Genomic DNA, 25,136 nt, shown 5'->3' with positions numbered 1-25,136 from the left:
ACATACACTATATTGTCAAAAGTATTAGGATGCCTGCCTTTACACGCACATGAACTTTAATGGCATCCCAGTCTTAGTCCGTAGGGTTCAATATGAGTTGTTCCACCCTTTGCAGCTTTAACAGCTTCAACTCTTCTGGGAAGGCTGTCCACAAATTTTAGGAGTGTGTCTATGGGAATGTTTGACCATTCTTCCAGAACTGCATTTGTGAGGTTAGGCAATGATGTTGGAGAGAAGGGCTGGCTCTCAATCTCCACTCGAATTCATCCCAAAGGTATTCTATGGGGTTGAAGACAGGACTATGTGCAGGCCGGTCAAGTTCCTCCACCCCAAACTTGCTCATCCATGTCTTTATGGACCTTGCTTTGTGCACTGGTCCAAATCATTTGGTGGAGGGGGGGATTACAGTTTGGGTTTTTTTTTCAGGGGTTGGGCTTGGCCCCTTAGTTCCAGTGAAGGGAAAGGCGTGAAGGCATCAGCATACCAAGACATTTTGGACAATTTTATGCTCCCAACTTTGTGGGAACAGTTTGAGGATGCCCCTTTCCTGTTCCAATATGACTGCACGCCAGTGTACTAAGCAAGTACACGTTCTGTCTCCTATGTAATGAAAAAAAAAGTTAGGTAAATATATATATATATATATATATATATATATATATATTTTTTTTTTTTTTTTTTTGCAAAAAAAATTGTTACACCCTAGCACATAAAATCTCCCCCCAAAAATTTTATGAGGCCACCCTCCCCCACATATACGCACATACAAAGGTAAATGCATGTGTGGGGGAGTACTGAAGTTTGTCGCTATTTTACAGGCGCACACAAATGTAGGGTTGGACATGTTGGGTATCAATTTACTCAATGCAACCTCTTCTTTTATATATTACCAAAAAATGGCTAATTGGGTAGTTTATTGCGTTTGTTTGGCCCAAAAATTCACTTTATTGTGTTTTTTACTGAAATTTTGCGTTCCCTAGACCTTTGCGGTAATAACATGTGACATACAAAATTACCAATATAATATTCTTTAGGGTGTCTGCTTTCAGAAAATATATAATGTTTGGGGGTTTTGTTTAATCTTCAGGCCGAAAATGATTTTTTAAACGTGTGGAAAAAATGCTCTGACAGCAAAAAGGTTAACGGTGCAAAGACACACCAGAAGCCCAGCACAATGGCAGCTGAAGACCTCCAATGCGTCTCTTTAGAAAAATATAGGTTGCAATAGTTCCACATATACAGTGTGACATCATCTTTATTTTAATGTAAAATTAAAACTTTTTTTTTTTTACATTTTGGATAGAGTGGACAGGGATTAGAACACCTGACAATTTTTATTGCTGGCTTTGCCTCCATTAGGGAGATACAAACTCCCTATTTGTCTTGTTTACCATTTACATTGAAAGTGAAATTAAACATGAAATCCCAAATTTTGGGTTGTCCCCAGAAAAGTAACAAAGGGGAAATCTTCCAATAGGGACACTAGTTCCGGTGATCTGGGGGTCCCCAGGGATTTCCTCTCACTTCCTGTTTGACTATGGGACAGAAATAAAGGTTAATCACAACGGGACAGAGATGGCAAAAAAAAAAAAAAAAAAATCTGATTGGGGTTATAACCCTCCCTTGCATTATCTAAAATTAAAAAAAATATACATATATTTTACTTTAACTCTCACTAACAAAGAAGTTTATATTCTTCATTCATTTGCTAATGTGCATCACATCATGTTTACATTTTATACATTTAAGTACACTGGTGTGCTCTTTGTACATAAGCTTTGTTAGTTTACAGAAATTTGATCACTTGTTCTTGTAATGCAGTAATGACTAGGCATATACTGTATATCAAACCCCATCCTAAAAAAAGAGTGAAATGGTTCTTCTACAGCATGAAGTTGGTCTAGAGAAATGCACTGTCAGCATGTCTGCTATCTCTTGCTGTCCCTTTTATTTCTCATTGTAATGAAATTTGAATGTCCCACTAGAGCTTTAATTTTGCCTGAAACTGGACATACTGTATCATTTAATTACAATGTGCTTGTTCGGTTTCCTGGCAGTTATAGATACAACGTGGTCTTGGATGTTTTCCTTAATTAAGGTAATGTCTGGTCTAAATCCAACTCAATGAGAGTTTACATTGGCCAGTTATACAAAGAAAATATGTGTGATTTTGTCTAGCAACAATTTATAAGTAACACTAACAATTGTAAACGTCAAAGGCTGACTATACTTGGGAATTATAATGCTCCACAGGTTTCTTTATGCTGGTCTCCTCAAATAACGAAGTGAATACCTCAGATGCAGACCTAGACTTGATCGTCATCACTGTCTACAGATGCACATGGTTGTAGGGTGATTGTGGCATGACCCAATTTACTCAAGTGGGTAACTTTTGACATGTTACTGACACAGGGTTTAATCTTTAGGCCACAAAGTAAAGCATCAAGAATGCGGTTTATAGCCCTGAGCAGCTTCTTCTTCTATTTTAGTCTGGGGGTAAAACTGGACCACCTGTTTTTACTGCTCCATTCCCTCCCATGTGAACAAAGGTTTCATTTTCTGTTTACAACTGGAGGATGTGTAATGTCTTATCATATTTTCTGTGTAAAACAAGAAGATAGCAGAATGTGATATTCTATGTAATGCTTGGAGTACGTGGCTCAGTCTGGGCATTCTATTATAGAAATTTCCCCACCGAGGGCCTCCCATGATTTCATGACCCAATTAGGGGTTTAATGCCATCAGAAAATACCCAGATTTGAAACATTAGTATTGTGTGACTTAAAAGGGAGTTCCAGCGGGGGGGATAAAAGTCAGCAGCTACAAATACTGTAGCTGCTGACTTTTATTATGAGGACGCTTACCTGTCCAGGTATTCCGCGATGTCAGCACCAGAAGTCGACCCATCCATCGGCTCTGGTTTCAAGCGCCAGCATCCTTACTAAGAGAACCAAGAAGTGAAGCCTTGTGGCTTTACAGCCTGTTTCCTACTGCGCTTGCGCAAGTCACGCTGTGCTTTCTTAATGGTCCCGCAGTCTTCTGGGACCTGTGTGTGTGTGTCTCCCAGAAGGCAGCGGGGGATAGGAGGAGGGGCCGCAAATGACGTAGGTCGCCTCAGCTTCCTTACATGGAAGTGGGAGCAGGTACCTGTTTTTGAGAGGTATCTGCTCCCCCAAAAAGGTGCCAAATGTGGCACCAGAAGGAGGGAGAAAAGCTGTAAAGCGAAGCCTCCACTTTTGGGTGAAACTCAACTTTAAAAAAGTGCCTTGGCTTCCCAGTGTTTATTTTTTACATGTAGCTATAAAAACGTGATTATTCAGTTATGAGTTGGGGCTGGTAAGTTTAAACACTTCAATACTGGATGCTTTCACAACGTTCCTGCCCAGAGCTTTCTTTTGGTGGTATTTAATCACCACTGGGTTTTTTTGTTTTTGCTATATAAACAAAAAAATACCTAACACCTAGCCACATTTTTCTTAGTTTCTGTTATACAATTTTGCAAATAATCTTTCTTCTTGAGACCCCGTTCACACTGGGGCGACGCTACTTGCCGGGGCGACCTCACAGGTCGCGGTGCGCAGCTCGCACCGCGACCTCGGAGCGGCCAGCACGGACTTCATATCATTGAAGTCAATGCAGGTCGCTCCGGGTCGCCCCAAAGAAGCTCCGGACCCTTTTTCTAAGTCGGAGCGACTTGTGTCGCTCCTATTAGAACGGGTCCACAGCTTCTCTATGGCAGGTGACCTACGGCGACCTGTCAGGCGACCAGGTCGCCTGACAGGTCACCCCAGTGTGAACGGGGTCTAAATGTATGCCAAACTCTGCTACATTTCTTTAGTAAGCATAACCCAAATCTGTGTATATTATTTAGCTTTTGTGAACGTTTATAGATCATTGATAGGAATGACAAACCATTGTTTGTTTTCAACTGACATGTGATATTGGGATTAGTCACAGTTATCACATGATACCAGGGTCACACTCAGTGGCCTGGTACACTGATCTATGTTCCGCTGTATCCAGTGACACAACTGATCACAGAACGCTTTGCTGTGCACCCCTTAAGGCGCGTAACTAGGAGGACTTCATATGATGTCCACCTAGATTAGCACAGCTACTCTGAATTTTAATATTTCTTAAAGGCTTTAGTGCTGGCATCTCAATGGATTTTCTCTCAGTTCACCTGTCACACTTTTAGCGGTTGACTACCTATGCTTTATTTAGTAGCACGTTTGAATTCTGATGGTTACTGAAGAAATGCAGATAAGGCACTGACTGAATCGATTTATTTATGTAAACTATGTAATTAAGATAATCTAATAATTAAAGGGTACTTTAGAATCTTAGATAAAACCATTGGAAGGTAAACCAAGACGAACATAACGTAGCCGCATACGCGGATGATTTACTATTTTTCGTTACAAACCCAAGGATTACACTCCCAAATATCCAAAAGGAGCTAAAGGAGTATGGAAAGTTATCAAACTTCAAAATAAATCCAATAAAATCAGAGATTCTTAACATCAGACTAAACATCCAGGAAGAACAAACAATAAAAACATACTTCCCATACACCTGGACAAAAGAAAAATTAAAATATTTAGGGATATATTTAACACCACAAACCAAAAAATTATACCAAGCTAATTATATATCGTTATTGAATGAAATAAAAATGGACATAAGAAGGAAATCAAATATCTTGGATCGGAAGGATAAACGTTAAGATGTTTATCTTACCAAAGATCCTATATACCTTCTCTTTACTACCAATAAACATCCCCGCAACTTTTTTTAGGGTAATAAAAACTCTATTAACAAAATATATATGGCGGTGGAAAAAACCTAGAGTACAATAGAAAATTCTCACAAGAGGCAAAACACAAGGAAGACTAGCAACCCCAGACATAGAAAGGTATTATAAGGCAGTAATTATCACACGAATGGTAGACTGGACAAAAGCAGGAAGGGAGAAAAGATGGGTAGAGATAGAATGTGCACAAAATAATACTCACTTACACAAAACAATATGGATACCACCAAAATATAGGGAATCACATGGAGCACATGAGTTAACAAAGGTAGTCTCTAAAATATTGGATGGGATTAATAAACAACTGAAATGGGAATATAATTCACCAATGATATCACTAAGTGGCACTAAATACTTCCTACCAGGGAAAGAGGAAAAAATTGGAAATTGGACAGGGAACACTTAATTAAAAGATATACTTCACAGAGGTCACATAAAAACACTTCACAAATTAAAACAGACAATTCGTTAGCTCACTGCCACAGCCGATTAGATCGGAAAAAAAACCTCAATAACATTGAGAAATTAAGTTATACCTCCATTCAAAAACATGGAGTGTCACAAATATACAAAATGCTGACAGAGTGGCACAGCTCGGAGAAACCTCCATTTATAGTAAAATGGGAGAAAGAAACAGGGGTACAAATGTCAGGACAGGAACTAGACAGTGTACTAAGTGCGGTGGGATCCACAGCCATAGATGTAAGCACAATAGACTTAAATTATGAATGTCTGTTAAGATGGTATATTACACCAGAAGTAATAAACAAATATCAACCAGATAAGACTGATAAATGTTGGCGGGGTTGTGGAAAAACAGAAACGATGTTTCATCTATTTTGGTAGTGTCCCAAGATAAGAGATTTTTGGATAGAGATCAGACAACTGACCGGGGAAATTACAGGAATAATAATACCAAATGATCCTTGGGTTTGCCTATTTCACAAAACAACAATGTCTTTAAAAAAATATAAAATGACTCTGGCTCCAACCTTGTTAAATGCAGCAAAAGGAATAATACCAAAAAAGTGGAGAGAAGTGGATAGTCCAAAAGTAAAGGAATGGTGTGAAAAAATAAATAACAACTTCAATATGGAATACATATGCAATACGCAAGTGGAGACTCCAATAAATATGAAAAAGAAATGGGAAAAATGGATAGTTTTTAAAAAATCAACCAAATACATGGAAATAAATAATTAAGCATGATCAATTTGGAGAAATGACGTAGGACAGAAGTCATGGGCAGGAAGGGAGGAACCTTAGGAGGGGGGGAGGGAAAAAAGGGGGAATTTTATGGTATTTACAGTAATTAAATATTGTCATATATACATTATATAAATTAATATGAATATGTGAACCTCCAACTTGTGGAAATACTTTTGTAAAATTTTCTCTTTTTTCTTTCAAATAGTTTTTATTGCATTTTGTCATACAACAATGTAACAGGAAATAAACTGAAAAGGGAGGGGGAAAAAAGAGGGGGGAAAGCAAGCAGTCATCAAGTACATCAATGCACATCAACAGGGTAACAATGACTGTAACAGTAAATAACATTACACAGTACCAACTGTTGCATACTCCATCATACTCGACCAAAATGCTATCTCCTCAGCGCCACCTAGTGACGTAAAAAAAATATTGTTGTCAGATTATGGTTCCACTATACTATATAGGAGGAATACCATTGTTCCCATGGTTTCCACCATTCCAACTCTCTTATATATCTGCCATGGGAAGGGGCCATTAACAATTCAAATGTTTTGTGCGTTTGGGTGGTGTTTATCACCTCAGAGAGGGATGGAGGTAGAACCTTCCTCCACCGTCTAGTGATGTTGATTTTAGTAGCGAGTAGTATGGTAAGTACAGGCTTGCGGGATATCTGTGGCAGTAGGTCAGCCGATATGTGAAGCAGGGCGAGTTCAGGCGACGGTTTGACAGGGGTCTTGGACATTGTTGAGATTAAAGCGAATACGTTCTCCCATAACGCCAGGATGGGAGGGCACTCCCACATGATGTGCATAAGTGTTCCTCGAGCTCCGCAGCCTCTCCAACATGTGGACGGGGCTGTGGGGGAAAACCTCGCGATCACACTGGGAGTGAGGTACCACCTCAGGGTCAGTTTAATGTGGAGTTCTCTCAGGGATGCGCTTAGCGTGGTTTTGGAGCTGGATATCAAGGCCTTTTTCCATTGGAGTGGAGAGAAGGAACCCCTCAAATCCCATTCCCATTGCGTGAAGGGGCGGCTTTTGACAAACGCGTCCTTTTCACCCAGCATAGGGTAGAAAAGCGATATACCTTTAGCCGTCGTTGGGATGGCTGTTAAGTAGTGCCATGCGTTAACCGTAATTTTAGCCCTCAATTGTGGGTTGCTACGCAGACAGGAAGCAATTTGGCCATATCTAAACCATTCTCTATTATGGATTATTAAGTCCGTTACAGCTTGCTGGAATGGTTTCAAGTGATCCCCATTGTAGAGGTCATGTACGCATATCGGGGGAGATCTACGCCACGCCGACAATTCCAGGTCAGGGACAATCTGCAGGATGCTGGTAATCGGCAGGACAATGGTGATGAGCGGCGTGGACTTCCACTTCGTGTGAGTCAGGTGCAGCCATGCCGAGACAGAGGCCTGAGCAGTCGGTGGGATATGCTTAGGCAATCGCGCTCCTTGCCGTCTGCTACACAGCCAAGCGCTCAGCTCCCGTTGCGGGATCCCCTCGCTTTCCATCTTACCCCAACTCTTGTCAGGTGGCTGCTGGAACCACGTCCGTAGTTGAGATAGCAGGTTAGCCCAATAGTAATCAAGTAGGTTTGGCACGGCTGCACCTCCCACAGTGGTGGATTTCATCAGCAGGCTTCCGGCACACCTGGCACGTTTGCCCCTCCAGAGGTATCTGGAGACCATACTCTGAAGTGCGTTTATATACGATTTGGGGATGTGAATCGGGAGGGACCTAAATAGATAGAGTAACTTAGGCAGGGTACACATCTTAAATGCCGCCAGTCTCCCAGTCCAGGTAAGTTCATGCCTGGAGAGAGACTGGAGTTCTGTGGACATTTGGGACTTAAAGGGGATAAAGTTAGCTTGAAATAACGCAGTAGTAGATCTAGTGAGTTTGATACCCAGATAAGTCACGCCGGAGTCCGACCATTTATACGGGAAGGTGCGTTCGAGGAGGTTTCTGGTAGTACCGTCTACCCCGAGGTCTAAAATATTGGACTTGGTTTCGTTGACCTTGTAGAGAGAAATGTCTCCAAAGTCTTCCAGGATTCTTTTTACGCGCGTGAGGGAAGCCGTCGGGTTTGATAACATCAGTATGACATCGTCCGCAAAGAGACTGATACGATGTTCCTGAGATCCCACGCTTATCCCCGAGATATCGGGGTCCGATCTGATTTTTTGGGCCAAGGGCTCTATAGCCATGTTAAAAATGAGTGGCGAAAGTGGACAGCCCTGCCTCGTACCGTTCGTGATCCTGAACGGTGATGAGAAAGTGCCGTCCACCAGAACCTGGGCCGAGGGGTTCGCATATAGGGCCATAATTGCAGAATTCCGAAGCGTCTAAGCACCTCGCGCAGGTATCCCCAGTGCACCCTGTCGAACGCCTTCTCCGCGTCCAAGGAAAGGAGCAGAGAAGGCGTTCCAGATGTCCGGGCGGCATGCACTATATTGATGAGGCGTCTAGTCGCATCAGCCGACTGTCTGCCCTTTGTGAAACCAGCTTGGTCTGTGTGGATTAGCTGTGGAAGGTAGGTCATCAGTCTAGTGGCCACTGTCTTAGCATAGATCTTAACGTCTGTATTTAACAGCGAGATTGGGCGAAAGTTTTGGGGAGTGTCGGGGTCCTTGCCCGGTTTAGGCAGGGTAATGATGGTCACTGAAAGCATCTCCGAGGGGAAGGAAGCCGACTCCGCGGCTTCATTGAAGACGGAGCATAAGTGGGGGGCCAAAATGTCCTTAAGCTGTTTATAATATTCATTGATCATCCCATCTGGTCCAGGAGATTTGCCGGACGGAAGGGACTCAATGGCAGAAGTTACTTCATCCACCGTGAATGGGCTATTAAGGTGGGCTTGTTGGGTATGGGACAGGGTAGGGAGAGCAATGGAATCAAGAAAAGCCTGTATGAGTGCGGGTGTGGGAGATGTCGATTGAGTCGCTTGGAGATTATAAAGGGAATCGTAATAGCTACTAAACGCATTTGCTATGTCTTTGGGGTCTTGGAGTGATGCGCCCGTGATTGGGTGTTTAATAGTCTTAATCCTGCTCTTAATACGTTGTCCCTTTATTTTTGCCGCCAGTGCTTTGCCTGCTTTGTTGCTAGTAGCATAGTATTTCGCCCTAACCTTTCTGAGGTTACGTTCGTAGGAGCCTAGTAAGTACGCCCTGAGTTCCTGTCGAAGCCTAATCAGCTGCTGGTTAAGAGCCACCGCAGGTGCGGTTTGATTCTTAGCTTCTACAGCCACTATCTCCCTAGTGATCCTGTCAATTTCACTCGATCTCTTTTTATTCATTCTATGCTGCATCTGTGTCAGTATACCCCTACTAAATGCTTTGTGTGCATTCCAGAGGACCGCAGACTCCGAGACCGACCCCGCATTGGTCTGAAAGAACTCTGATACGGATTTGCTGAGGTGTTCAGCATTTTCCGGGATCTTAATGGAGTCAGCTCTCGCTCTCCACGGTTTAGGCGTTGGAGACGCAGATGAGATTGTAAACGATACTGTAACAGGGGCATGGTCCGACCATGTGATGGGGGAGATCTCGGAATCCACGGCCCTCCTAAGGACCGCACAATCAGTCAAAATCACATCAATTCGGGCATATGTGTTATGGACGGCAGAGTGATGTGAGTACTCCCTGTCAGAGGGGTGGTGACACCTCCACACATCAAACAGTTCATTTTTGTGGATAAAGTCCTGTAGTGACGCTTGATGCCTGGTGGAGGTGGAGGAGGAGTCTAAAAACCTGTCTGGAGGCAGATTGAAGTCACCGCACAAAATCAAAGGACCCTTCTGGGCAGAGCGAATCTTTTTAATGGTACGGTTCAAAAAATAAAGTTGTCGCACATTAGGTGCATAGATCGAAGCAATCGTCACCGTAAAACCGTCTATGGTGCCAATCACTACTAGGTACCTCCCATTTGGATCTACAATGGAGGAAACAATGTTAAGGTCCAGCGATTTATGGAATGCTATCAGCACACCTTTCCTCTTCTTAGGGCATGAGGCAGTGTAGACTTCAGGAAAGTCCTTGTGTGAACAAATAGGTGTGTGGGAGTCCAAGAAATGAGTCTCTTGTACGCAGACAATCTGCGCTTTGTGTGCTGTCGCTGTCTTCCACAGCGAGGCCCCGTTTGGCCGGATGGTTCAGGCCGTTAACGTTCATCGACAGAATTTTAACTGTCATTGAAGACTAAGGGCCAGCGTGTGGTGTAGCTACTCACAGTTAAGAAGGCACAGGACACAGGTGGTGCCGAGCTAGGAAGTCCGGAGAAGGCAGGTCTGAGTATTGATCGGAGAGATGCTGAAGAGTTGTGGTCGATTGGAGATCTCGGAGGCTGTAGATCGTTCGATGAACTTGCACGTGCATTACAATCTGAAAAAAAAAAAGGGTTTTTCCTGCTTGCAGGGAGGGAGAGGAATAGAAAGTAGAACAGTCCAGTATAAAAGGAAAAGAACAGCGACAAACAAAATGAAGTGGAGACTATCGGCAAGATAGCCATCTCCTAGTGGGGTAAGACAGTTAGTTAGCCAAACAGGCTAGGTGGCTCCAGGCACAGCTGCTGTGATAGCCTAGCATCCAAAGTGGTGGTAGTGTGGGAATCAAACAGAAGGGTCAGGCGTCAGGTGGGTTGCGTTGGGGCAGTGCGTGCCATTGTTGGGGTACCCTGCTTGGGGCCCTGTGGGCATCCGCTGGGGGTGCGATTTTGGGGATAATACCCCATAGCTTTAACAAGTCCAGTCCCTTTTGCAGACTTGTAACGGTATGCGAGGCACCATCCTTATCGATGATAATCTTGGAGGGATGTTTCCATTTATAGGGAAGGTTATTATTGCGGAGAGCTTTGGTTATAGTGGACAGCTGTCTCCTCATATCCAGGGTGTGTTTAGACAGATCTGCAAATATCTGGATGCCAGAGTACGGATCCGGAAATCGACCGAGTTGCCTCGATCTCTGCAAGATTGATTCTTTGATATGGTAGAAATGCACCCTCAGGAGGGTGTCACGAGGAACTTGCTGGGAAAGAAATGGTGGTTTCGGTACCCTGTGGATGCGATCAATGGTAAGATCAAGAGCGGTCGCCTCAGGAATAAGTGTAGTAAATAGCTCCAGAGCAAATTTGTGTAGCTCTGCTGGCGGAACAGACTCAGGGATGCCCCGGATTTTTAAGTTGTTGCGTCTGGAGCGATCCTCCAGATCTGCGATTTTGGCTTTTATCCACTGGCGTTCTGTGATATTTTCCTCGTGGGCTTCTACAAGGTCGTTGACCGTGGTAACCATATCAGTCATGGAAGATTCAACATTATGTACCCTATCACCCAATGAGTGGATCTCAGAAGTCAGTCTATTAGCAAGCGCCAATATGTCGGCTTGCAGGGATGTATGAAATGTATACATCATATCTTTAAGGGCAGTGTCCATTATAGGCTTGCCTTTGGTAGGGAAGTCCGCAATAGGGGAAGGTCCCAAGAAGGCTGGCGCTATCGAGGTGCGGCCTGCTAACAAGGCCCGGTCCTGTGAGTCCAGTCTAAGCTTAGACTTGGCGGGGCTGCTGCATGAGGGGCTGGATGGCTCTGGGGTGCGGGGAGACACAGTACCTGGATCGGAGCGGTCCCCGAGAGGATTGGCATCAGGTAAGTCCGAGTAGTGCGCCCGCCGCTGCTCCGGAGCAGCAAGGCCCGAGCCGCCGGCGCCATCTTGTCGACTGCTCCGGGACGGCGGCGGAAAGAAGGCTGTAAGTTTTTTCGGCCCCTTGTCCTTCTTTCTCTTCCCCGACATGGCAGCAAGTGCAGGGCAGTGTAGGAAGGCTGTCGATAGCTGGATGGCGGCTTTCGTTGCTCGGATGTCGCTGGATACAATGCGCCTGGAGCCGGAGCAGAGAATCAGGCGTCCATCTAGGTCCCGCGCTGGCCACGCCCCCCAAAATTTTCTCTTTTTATATGCAAATAAAAATAAAGTAAAAAAAAAAAGATAAAACCATTGCATTGCATAGCTAGTGATAGAAACACAGGGGCAGAGATTTCTGAAATAACTTAGAGGCAAAACAAGCTGATTGGGAATTCATGCCAGAAACTTATGTCAGTTTTGGTTAGGGGGGATCCTGTAATTATTTGGCTTTTCAGCTTTTTTAGTGTTTGGCCACCTTTAAAGTGTAACTCCACTTTTGTTGAGAAAAAAACATTCCCCTCTGGGTGATCCTTGTACATTACAAGGATTTTAACAAACTTTGTTGCAGATTCTTACCTTTTGTTTTTCTGAAGAAATCACTGTTTGTTCCTCTGTGCCTCTGTGCTGAGTGGGTCTAATGGGAGTGGTTTCATAATTATCTATCAGCTGTGGCACCTGTAGGGCACTAATGAGGGAAGCTGCTGGGCCTGCATCCCTTTCGACGTGTTCCTATTGGGAGTATCTCACTAAACATGACATTTTTTTTGCAGGGGATGCCAGAAATCTGACTTGTATCTTGTGCAAACTTCTGGGAAAATTGGTGAGCCAATCACACAAGCAGGAAATTATGTTTCTGGGGTGTGGTCAGTACACATTCTGTGTACAGAAAGGCACCAGGTAGCCATATTGCAATGCATTTTCAATATTCAATTAGAATATGATTTGTGTCGCAATTGTATACGCTATATATATTTTTTCCTTTATTTGCTATTTTTTTTCCCCACTAAAGTGGAATCACCATTTAAGAAGCATATACTCAGTGACTGAAAATGTAATACCTATCTAATCTATTCTATATAAACTGCTGTTGTTTTGTTTCCTAATTAGATGCCCCTGATGTATCCAGAATCTTTTCTAAAGCAACTAAGCAACTGGTGAATTTGGAAGCATTTGTGGAGGCAGCTCGGCATTATTCTTTAATAAATATGGGATTATGCACGCCCATCGAAGAACTGATTGATGCTTTTGCTACACAAAAAACAGAGGAAACCGGTAAGTATTTGTGTAGTGCTGTAGACAATTCACTGGAGGGATGACTGCTACTGCTGTTGTGGCAACCCCCAAAATTGATATTAGTACATTAAAATGTTGCATGTTTCATTAACGATTGAATAAGATACATCTACATGTGAAATGAAAGTGATCCTGTTTAGCCAGTCAGCTAGGTTATGATCAGTAGATGTGGTGTAGGTACCTGCGCTCAGGATAAATATTGCACACTATGGGTAAGGATGAGCTGCTGTTGAGATAAAAGGGGATTCCTTTTAAACGATATGTACAGTGCCTTGCGAAAGTATTCGGCCCCCTTGAACTTTTCAACCTTTTGCCACATTTCAGGCTTCAAACATAAAGATATAAAACTGTAATTTTTTGTGAAGAATCAACAACAAGTGGGACACAATCATGAAGTGGAACAAAATTTATTGGATATTTCAAACTTTGTTAACAAATAAAAAACTGAAAAATTGGGCGTGCAAATTTATTCAGCCCCTTTTTTTCAGTGCAGCAAACTCTCTCCAGAAGTTCAGTGAGGATCTCTGAATGATCCAATGTTGACCTAAATGACTAATGATGATAAAAAGAATCCACCTGTGTGTAATCAAGTCCCTGTATAAATGCACCTGCACTGTGATAGTCTCAGAGGTCCATTTAAAGTGCAGAGAGCATCATGAAGAACAAGGAACACCCCAGGCAGGTCCTAGATACTGTTGTTGAGAAGTTTAAAGCCGAATTTGGATACAAAAAGATTTCCCAAGCTTTAAACATCCCAAGGAGCACTGTGCAAGTGATAATATTGAAATGGAAGGAGAATCAGACCACTGTTTCTCTACGAAGACCTGACCGTCCCTCTAAACTTTCAGCTCATACAAGGAGAAGACTGATCAGAGATGCAGCCAAGAGGCCCATGATCACTCTGGATGAACTGCAGAGATCTACAGCTGAGGTAGGAGACTCTGTCCATAGGACAACAATCAGTTGCATACTGCACAAATCTGGCCTTTATGGAAGAGTGGCAAGAAGAAAGCCATTTCTTAAAGATATCCATAAAAAGTGTTGTTTAAAGTTTGCCACAAGCCACCTGGGAGACACACCAAACATGTGGAAGAAGGGGCTCTGGTCAGATGAAACCAAAATCAAACTATTTGGCAACAATGCAAAGCGTTATGTTTGGCATAAAAGCAACACAGCTCATCACCCTGAACACACCATCCCCACTGTCAAACATGGTGGTGGCATCATCATGGTTTGGGCCTGCTTTTCTTCAGCAGGGACAGGGAAGATGGTTAAAATTGATGGGAAGATGGATGGAGCCAAATACAGGACCATTCTGGAAGAAAACCCGATGGAGTCTGCCAAAGACCTGAGACTAGGACGGAGATTTGTCTTCCAACAAGACAATGATCCAAAACATAAAGCAAAATCTACAATGGAATGGTTTGCAAATAAACATATCCAGGTGTTAGAATGGCCAAGTCAAAGTCCAGACCTGAATCCAATCGAGAATCTGTGGAAAGAACTGAAAACTGCTGTTCACAAACGCTCTCCATCCAACCTCACTTAGCTCGAGCTGTTTTGCAAGGAGGAATGGGCAAAAATTCTCGATGTGCAAAACAGATAGAGACATACCCCAAGCGACTTACAGCTGTAATCGCAGCAAAAGGTGGCGCTACAAAGTATTAACTTAAGGGGGCTGAATAATATTGCACACCCAATTTTTCAGTTTTTTATTTGTTAAAAAAGTTTGAAATATCCAATAAATTTCGTTCCACTTCATGATTGTGTCCCACTTGTTGATTCTTCACAAAAAATTACAGTTTTATATCTTTATGTTTGAAGCCTGAAATGTAGCAAAGGGTTGAAAAGTTCAAGGGGGCCTGAATACTTTTGCAAGGCACTGTATATAAATGTATCAGCGCTGCTCAATAAATAAGTGTCCAAAGTGCGATAAATATTGAAGAATCAAAGTGCAATATACAATAAATAAATATATATACTGGTATACAAATGAATAAGGTGCTTGATATACTAATCAATCCAAATCTTATTATGTGCCAAATATCACAATAAAGTGCAATGTGAAATAACCTTTAAATAGTGACAATCAATAAATTATAAATCAATAGTCCCACACGGATCTCCTCCACAGAAATCCAAAGTGCTCTGTGCTATAAATAGTGACAATCAATTAATTGTAAATCAATAGTCCCACAAGGATCTCCTCCACAGAAATCCAAAGTGCTCTGTGCTCAGTTCTCTCGTTGGCATATATTGTTGACAGTTCCACACAAATGTACATAAAGGTGCTCTGTGCTGGGTGCCTTCCTTGTGTTCCTCCCCTCTCAGTCCACCAAGGTTAAACAGCCCGTCAATATCACTCCCCCTCTGAGTCTGGTAGATAGATGCCTGCTGATGCTGGGATATACACACTCAAATTAAGGAAGCAGTAGCGTGGCTCTGGATTCACGGGTCTATCCTATACACCTCCCCCATGGGTATAGCCATATAAAGAGAGAAGGTCCTCCATAGTGTAGTATTTTAAAATATTTTTGGATAGATTTGGATTGATTAGTATATCAAGCACCATATTAATTTGTATACCAGTAAATATATATTTATTTATTTATTGTATATTACACTTTGATTCTTCAATATTTATCGCACTTTGGATACTTATTTATTGAGCAGCGCTGATACATTTACATACAGGTTATGATGAGTGATGGTCCACATGCATATATGCACTAGTGGACATCAACATATATCCCCACATTTGGACAATAACTTTGCTGTGTTGAGTTTTCATTTATTTATTTATTTTTTGTGGCAGATTGCTTACTCTTCTTTTTTTTTTTCCTGAAGTAAGCTGATTAGATGTCTGTCTGCTTTCCTCCTCCTTTGCACAAAAGGCACCAAACCCTGTACAGTCCTGCTATGTATATTTATGGAAAAATCTTTCACCAGATAGATGATTGTATACAGTAGGTGGATAATGCCCTTGTGTGTTACTGCTTTGTCTTTGGAAATCAATGACCCCTAATACTCTACTAGTAAGGAAGACATGTCTTAGAATTGTTTAGCTTTTAGGACATGCTGTTCATGACTAGAGCAAATTGCAGTATTTATTTCCAACTCAGTGTAGTAGTCAAGAAAATGTTCTTTCAGTTATTCTGTTGTTAATAAAAATAGTATTTCGTGATACAGACAATAGCATCACTGGATAAAACACCTTTGCTTATAGTGGTATTAAACCCAAACACAGACATATAAAAAAAAAAAAAAATTGAAAATGACCATTTCTTAGATGTGGCTGCATTTTTCTTTTCTTTTTTTTTTTTTTTTTAAAGGGTAACTCCACTTTCATGGGGAAAAAAAGAACAAAAAAGTTGCATATACAATTGCGACACAAGACATTGAAAATGAATGTCATTACAAATTACCTTTCCTTTTCGATCTTCAGCTCTGTAATGTTCTGTAAAATGCAATGCAATATGGCTATATAGAGGTGTTCTGTACACAGAATGGGTAAAGAATGCCTCTAGAAACATAATTTCCTGCTTGTGTGATTGGCTCACTGATTTTTCCCAAAACTTTACACTAAAATATGAGTCAGATTTTTAGCATCCCCTGCAACAAAAATGTAATTTTTCGGAAGATACTCCTATTAAGAAATCACGTCTAAATGGATGCAGACCCTGCAATTTTCCTCATTAGAGCCCTGCAGGTGCAGCAGCTGGTTGATAATTATGAAACCACTCCCATTAGGCTCACTTAGCTCATGGACACAGAGAAACAAACCGTGATTTCTTCAGAAGAATCTGCAATAAAGTTTGGTAAAATCCTTGTGATGTACATAGATCACCCAGAGGGGAATGCATTTTCTTATTATTTTCACCTGGTGATCCAGGCAGTAAGTCTGGGATTTTTCAACTTTATTTAACAGACCAAGCTGTCCATCAAAAGTGGCAGTTAAAGACTAAAGACAAACCATTACCACTCACAGGGGTGCTTACTATGGTCACAATGTATTCACTTATAGTATGTAAAACCTTTGTCCCAAAATGGGAAAAAATTTTGTTGTAATTGCCTATAAAGTGTTTGGTTTTAATTTGTTAGTTAAGTTAGTCAAGTCCATCTAAGGCGCCATTCACACAAATGCGTTTTTTCATTTAAATGCAAAACAGTGATTTTATTGCATTTTTGGTTCAATGGACTATAACGGAGAAGCGGCAGAAAAGCATGTAGTGCATTTTTGCCGTGATTTGCATTTTTCTGCCCAATAACAAATTTTCCCCAAAAAATGAAAAAATGTCAAAAGGTGACGTCTATTGGCTTTTTCAGTCTTATAAGGAAGCTATGAGCATCTGGGTCTGCAGCATAGTGTCCAGAGGTAAGAAACTGGTGTTTCGCTGTTTTCCCCCTTCATGCTTTACAGACTCAAGGGTCAATTCAGAGCCACACAAAAGAGCATTTTTTTTGCAGCTCTGGAGCACTGATGTCTCAGGGGATCATCCCGATTGTACCGAAATGTTTGAGGTCTTTTGGATTCTATTTCAACCTGTTCATTGTTCCCTAGCCAAGTGGAGGCGTCAGGCCAGTGGCGGCTGGTGCATAGGGGGCGCCAGGGCGCCGCCCCCCCTAAAAAAAAGAAAAAAAAAATTACAAAACGAGCAATAAAGTTTGAAAAAAAAATTGCGTTCGTGCCGCCGCCGGCCAATGTGGAAGGGGGGGGTTACCACCCAGAAGAGGTGCCGATTGGCTGCCTTCTGGGGGGCGTAACCTGGGTGCAAGGCACATTGCTTGGAAACCCCCACTTTGTGGATTCCTGGCTGTGATTGGTCCAGCCTCCAGCCTGGACCAATCACAGCATCCAGGACATTCGACGCTGACCCCGCTGAGCGCCGCTGACGTCACTCGCGTGCGCCATTCTCAGCAGTGGACCGGACCCGGACGGACGATGGAGTCGGGTGGACACCAGACGGGAGTGACGGCGGCACCGGAGAGGAGACCACCAGCATCTGATCCAGACGACCGGACCGGTCACCTCACCAGGCCGCAGCTCGAGGAGCGGAGGTCATCTGCTGGAAGAAGAGAAGACATCACCACCGGTAAGTGAGTCCTCGTGGTCCTCCTGTCCTGTCAGTCCTCCATGACCATCCATCCATCCAGCCTTTCCACCGCCATCCCCCTCTGCTCTGCCTCATCCCATGACCATCCATCCAGCCTTTCCACCGCCATCCCCCTCTGCTCTGCCTCATCCCATGACCATACATCCATCCAGCCTTTCCACCGCCATCCCCTCTGCTCTGCCTCATCCCATGACCATCCATCCATCCAGCCTTTCCACCGCCATCCCCCTCTGCTCTGCCTCATCCCATGACCATCCATCCATCCAGCCTTTCCACCGCCATCCCCCTCTGCTCTGTCTCATCCCATGACCATCCATCCATCCAGCCTTTCCACCGCCATCCCCCTCTGCTCTGCCTCATCCCATGACCATCCATCCAGCCTTTCCACCGCCATCCCCCTCTGCTCTGCCTCATCCCATGACCATCCATCCATCCAGCCTTTCCACCGCCATCCCCCTCTGCTCTGCCTCATCCCATGACCATCCATCCATCCAGCCTTTCCACCGCCATCCCCCTCTGCTCTGCCTCATCCCATGACCATCCATCCAGCCTTTCCACCACCATCCCCCTCTGATCTGCCTCATCCCATGACCATCCATCCATCCAGCCTTTCCACCGCCATCCCCCTCTGCTCTGCCTCATCCCATGACCATCCATCCATCCAGCCTTTCCACCGCCATCCCCCTCTGCTCTGCCTCATCCCATGACCATCCATCCATCCAGCCTTTCCACCGCCATCCCCCTCTGCTCTGCCTCATCCCATGACCATCCATCCATCCAGCCTTTCCACCGCCATCCCTCTCTGCTCTGCCTCATCCCATGACCATCCATCCATCCAGCCTTTCCACCGCCACCCCCCCTCTGCTCTGCCTCATCCCATGACCATCCATCCATCCAGCCTTTCCACCGCCGTCCCCCTCTGCTCTGCCTCATCCCATGACCATCCATCCAGCCTTTCCACCGCCATCCTCCTCTGCTCTGCCTCATCCCATGACCATCCATCCATCCAGCCTTTCCACCGCCATCCCCCTCTGCTCTGCCTCATCCCATGACCATCCATCCAGCCTTTCCACCGCCATCCCCCTCTGCTCTGCCTCATCCCATGACCATCCATCCATCCAGCCTTTCCACCGCCATCCCCCTCTGCTCTGCCTCATCCCATGACCATCCATCCATCCAGCCTTTCCACCACCGTCCCCCTCTGCTCTGCCTCATCCCATGACCATCCATCCATCCAGCCTTTCCACCGCCATCCCCCTCTGCTCTGCCTCATCCCATGACCATCCATCCAGCCTTTCCACCGCCATCCCCCTCTGCTCTGCCTCATCCCATGACCATCCATCCATCCATCCAGCCTTTCCACCGCCATCCCCCTCTGCTCTGCCTCATCCCATGACCATCCATCCATCCAGCCTTTCCACTGCCGTCCCCCTCTGCTCTGCCTCATCCCATGACCATCCATCCATCCAGCCTTTCCACCGCCATCCCCCTCTGCTCTGCCTCATCCCATGACCATCCATCCATCCAGCCTTTCCACCGCCATCCCTCTGCTCTGCCTCATCCCATGACCATCCATCCAGCCTTTCCACCGCCATCCCCCTCTGCTCTGCCTCATCCCATGATCATCCAACCATCCAGCCTTTCCACTGCCATCCCCCTCTGCTCTGCCTCATCCCATGACCAACCCTCCCACTGCCATCCCTCTCTGCCTCATGCCCTCATCCCTCCCACCGCCATCCCTTTGCCTGATCCCATCTCTCCCACCACCATCCCTCTGCCTGATCCCATCTCTCCCACTGCCATCCCTCTGCCTGATCCCATCTCTCCCACCGCCATACCTCTGCCTGATCCCATCTCTCTCACCTCCATCCCTCTGCCTGATCTCATCCCTCCCTCCGCCTGATCCCATCCCGCCCACCTCCATCCCACCGCCTGATCCAATCTATCCCAACTCCATCCCTCTGCCTGATCCCATCTCTCCCACCTCCATCCCTCTGCCTGATCCCATCTCTCCCACCACCATCCCTCTGCCTGATCCCATCTCTCCCACCACCATCCCTCTGCCTGATCCCATCTCTCCCACCACCATCCCTCTGCCTGATCCCATCTCTCCCACTGCCATACCTCTGCAGGGGGCCTGTACGCTTGTCACTGCATTGAAAGGGGGCCTGTATGCTGGTCACTACATTGAAAGGGGGCATGTACGCTGGTCACTACATTGAAAGGGGGCATGTACGCTGGTCACTACATTGAAAGGGGGCCTGTATACTGGTCACTACATTGAAAGGGGGCATGTACGCTGGTCACTACATTTAAAGGGGGCCTTTATACTGGTCACTACATTGAAAGGGGGCCTGTATACTGGTCACTACATTGAAAGGGGGCATGTACGCTGGTCACTACATTGAAAGGGGGCCTGTATACTGGTCACTACATTGAAAGGGGGCATGTACACTGGTCACTACATTGAAAGGGGGCATGCACGCTGGTCACTATATTGAAAGGGGGCATGCACGCTGGTCACTACATTGAAAGGGGGCATGCACGCTGGTCACTACATTGAAAGGGGGCCTGTACTGTGTGGTCTGTGCTAGGGGGTCTGTACTGTGGGGTTTGTGCTAGGGGGGTCTGTACTGTGGGGTTTGTGCTAGGGGGTCTGTACTGTGGGGTTTGTGCTAGGGGGTCTGTACTGTGGGGTTTGTGCTAGGGAGCCTGTACTGTGGGGTTTGTGCTAGGGAGCCTGTACTGTGGGGTTTGTGCTAGGGGGTCTGTACTGTGGGGTTTGTGCTAGGGAGTCTGTACTGTGGGGTTTGTACAAGGGGCCTGCACTGTTGGGTTTGTGCCACTCTCAGTCAGTGTATCCCATAATAGGGTGTCTCTCACAGTATATCCCATAATAGGGCCCCTGCTCCCTTTTATGGGATATACTAGTACTGATGGAGCCCTTAATATATAATATATTGGGAGAATTGGTTCACGCAAGCAAAATACAGGGGACAAAATGGGTGGGGTCTATAAGGGGTGTGGCTTCTGAGAAATGGGAGGGGCCAAAATAGAAGGGCGGGGTCTTGCGCCCCCCCATCTTAAAACTTCACCAGCCGCCACTGCGTCAGGCACATTCTGAACCTCAAGTGTGTCAACAAATTCCTGGGGGATTTGTCTTCAATGGGGATGCCGGGTGTGGATCTCTTCTGTCTGCTTTTTTGGTGGTTGCACTTGTGACTATGTCATCCTCCACTACAAATTCTTCCTCACCTATTGCACTGGATAAGGTGGATGACGTTCTGTTAACTCTGATCGCACCCACTTAGCCAAGAAAAATGCAGTACACATTTTTTGAAAAAAATACACTTGAATTAATTTTTATGCACACAAACACAATATAGTACCCAATTATTTAGTAAACTATAAAAGATGACATTACACTGAGTAAATAGATAACTAATATGTCATACTTTAAAATTGCACACACTTGTGGAATGGCGCCAAACTACTGTATTTAAAAATCTCCATAGGCAATGCTTTAAAAGCCTTTACTGATTACAAGTGGAAAGTTACAGAGGAATATATAGGATATATATTACAACCACTAAATCTGTGTCTGTATTGCATGTTCAAACCTTAATACCATAAATAACATGTTATTAGATTTTTTACTCCATGAGTATAAAATGAGTTTGGAAATCCTAGAGAAATGCTTAAATAAGGCATTACAATTTAACTAAACCCTTTCGATTTTATTCAACTAAAATGATTTTAGTTGAATAAAATGTACTGGTTTTGCTGTATTTTTAGTCAGTCTTTTAAATAAAATACCATTTTAGTTTTAGTCATATTTTAATCAGTCTTTAATTGATAGAAATAAACTATTAAAACTTCTATTTCTGAAAGCATTCTTAATATACAGCATTTGTACCCACCTGACTAAAACTTTTGCGGTATTTACTATACAGCATGTCAGGTCTTAACATATACATCTCTGGGGTGTAAGGAGAGTAAAAATTGTGTCCAATATATAGAGTTGCATTTATTTTCAATGAAAAAAAAAAAATCCTCAGTATCACAATAAAAAATGCATATAAAAATAACTAATATCATAAAAATAACTGCTCACATATGCATGAATAGAACTCATTACCACAAAAGCAAAATAAAGACAATTTTAGGACCAAAAATGACCTATGTATTATAAACATCCACTGGACACCAGGTATACCAAATCCAAATGCTTCTTTTTTGTGCTATGATTCTTGCCAGTATTTGTTGCAGGACTAATAACTAAATTACTTGATATCCATAAGATGTCTTTTGAGTCAGTTTGTGCTCCCATTCCTACAGTAAATATCACTTGCAAACACTACAACACATCACAGCACTATAGACTGTCATTTAAAATAAAGAGCTAGACATTGCCTCAACTGAAGGTTTTCTATTCCAAATCATAGACATTTTTTTTTGTTCCTAAAAATGTTCAGCGATTTACCTTAAACCCAGCATTATATTCAGTGAAGGTGAGCCAAACAACTTTTGTCTAAGTAGTTCAGCTCTTCTAAAATTCCCTATGACAAAAACTTTTGCTTACATTTTTTTCTAAAGCTATATGTAATAGCAAAAACAATTCAAAATATACACACTTTTTTTTATAAATTGGATGTTCTTTTATTGTTATTCATAGAAAGAATTTTATAAGTGTTTCACATGCATTTTTCAATTTACAATTTTTAGGATTTACATTTTACAATCATGATTTCCAGTGACATCATTGACCAAATATGGTCACGTTCACATATGGTCAATGACATCACTTAGAGAACTTGCACCTGTTGGACCTTTCGGTGTGTTTCATCATTCAGCTGGCAACTGGCTTTGTGATTGACAGGATTGACAGTGGATTTACATTGTGGGGCCTTTTTTTTTTTCCAATTGACTTTACTAATTACCTTTGCTTATACAGAGGGGCCCGAAGAAATGTATACACACTTTAACATAAAAAAATTTGCATAAAATGTTATTAATAGATTTATATAAGCTTTAAAGGGTCGCTGAAAGTCATGTTTGAATTATTTAAACATCAAAGACTGATGAATTTTGCCAAACAATGGCGGTATGAGGGCTAGGAAAAAGGGGACTTTAATGGTACCCAATAACAGGTTTAGACCACAAACGAATAAAATCTACATACAAACTTTATTATATATTATTACATCAAACAATTGTACATAAAGCAAAAGACATGCACAAACATTGAAAGACTAGGCTTATAAAAACAGTATTAGTTTTTCAGTATAACCTCAGGTGATCAGCCAATACGGCTAGTATCCACAGATGGTGCCTGACATGTTTCGCTGTCGCTTCCTCAGGGGCAAGTAACTGTAGTGGAATGATCTTAAAAGTTCTATATTGGAATATAGACACAATGTTATTACTTATAATACAACATTCCGCTGAGTAAATCACCAACACCACACTGTGCATGCTCACCGAATGACCCCCACCTCCAGTGAATAGATGGAACAGACATAGACTAGGGGACATGCAAGGAAAAGTCTCCCCGGGGACGAGTGCGGGAGCCGGTATGTGATTATATATATTACATAGGATATAATTCATATTCTCGGGTGCAAACCGTTATACCATATAAAGGGAACAGTAATCCTAATTCCCACACCACAGTGTGGTATAGTGAGAAGATATTGTTGCTGAAGAGGGTTAGCATCATACCTATTGTTTCAAAACCTATACTTGAGAACTTGTTCAAATAGTCCACAGGAAGAGACAGGGTATGCAGTTGTAGCAAAAGATATATTACATACATACATATATCTTTTGCTACAACTGCATACCCTGTCTCTTCCTGTGGCCCATTTGAACAAGTTCTCAAGTATATTTTTTGAAACAATAGGTATGATGCTAACCCTCTTCAGCAACAATAGCTTCTCACTATACCACACTGTGGTGTGGGAATTAGGATTACTGTTCCCTTCATATGGTATAACGGTTTGCACCCGAGAATATGAATTATATCCTATGTAATATATAATCACATACCGGCTCCCGCACTCGTCCCCGGGGAGACTTTTCCTTGCATGCCCCCTAGTCTTTGTCTGTTCCATCTATTCACTGGAGGTGGGGGTCATTCGGTGAGCATGCACGGTGTGGTGTTGGTGCTTTACTCAGCGGAATGTGGTATTATAAGTAATAACATTGTGTCTATATTCCAATATAGAACCTTTAAGATCATTCCACTACAGTTACTTGCCCCTGAGGAAGCGACAGCGAAACATGTCGGGCACCATCTGTGGATACTAGCCGTATTGGCTGATCACCTGAGGTTATACTGAGAAACTAATGCTGTTTTTATAAGCCTAGTCTTTCAATGTTTGTGCATGTCTTTTGCTTTATGTACAATTGTTTGATGTAATAATATATAATAAAGTTTGTATGTAGATTTTATTCGTTTGTGGTCTAAACCTGTTGTTGGGTACCATTAAAGTCCCCTTTTCCCTAGTCCTCATACCGCCATTGTTTGGCAAGATTCATCAGTCTTTGATGTTTAATTAATAAAACAGGGATGTAGGTACCAGTCTGTACTTTTGTCTATGCTCTGCTCCACAACAAACAGAAATTTGTCACATTTAGCAGTGGTAATAATACTATTGCCAAATTTTTGGCTTCACACTGCCAAACACTAATTTTTTCAGCCATTCACACAAAATTCTCCAAAGACTGTACTGTGCAGAAGTCTCTATAATTTTTCCCTTGCTGATCGAATGTTCCTAGCCTATGTTGTTAGGCTACTTTCTGTATTAGGTAATGTTAACTCTCATAGTTGAATGTTTTTATAGCTATTTTTCTCTTAGCATTAAATGTTAGGGAGTGTTACATTTACCCAGTGAGATGCAACAAGAAACTATTAAACACAAATTACAAACATTATGGGTAGTATTCTTTACACTATAATTAATATGGGTAATTTTGTAAAGCAGGTTTTTTATACACTGCTCAAAAAAATCAAAGGAAC

General features: G+C 43.2%; 1 protein-coding gene across 2 annotated transcripts in view; it reads left to right on the top strand.

Moving 5' to 3' along the window:
* The window catches only part of METTL25 (methyltransferase like 25), a 370,840-nt gene that overhangs the window by 139,567 nt on the left and 206,137 nt on the right, over window positions 1–25,136 (top strand). For both annotated transcript variants that reach the window (XM_082253366.1, XM_082253365.1), the window contains exon 3: window positions 12,816–12,980. In XM_082253366.1, coding sequence (XP_082109492.1) covers window positions 12,816–12,980 — 165 coding nt within the window. The remainder of the gene's footprint in view (window positions 1–12,815; window positions 12,981–25,136) is intronic.

Source organism: Pelophylax lessonae (genome assembly GCF_965119305.1).
Source record: "Pelophylax lessonae genome assembly, chromosome: 4".
In the NCBI taxonomy this organism is placed as follows: Eukaryota; Metazoa; Chordata; class Amphibia; order Anura; family Ranidae; genus Pelophylax; species Pelophylax lessonae.
The sequence above is the reverse complement of the archived record's forward strand: the minus strand, read 5'-3'. Positions and strand labels throughout refer to the sequence as shown.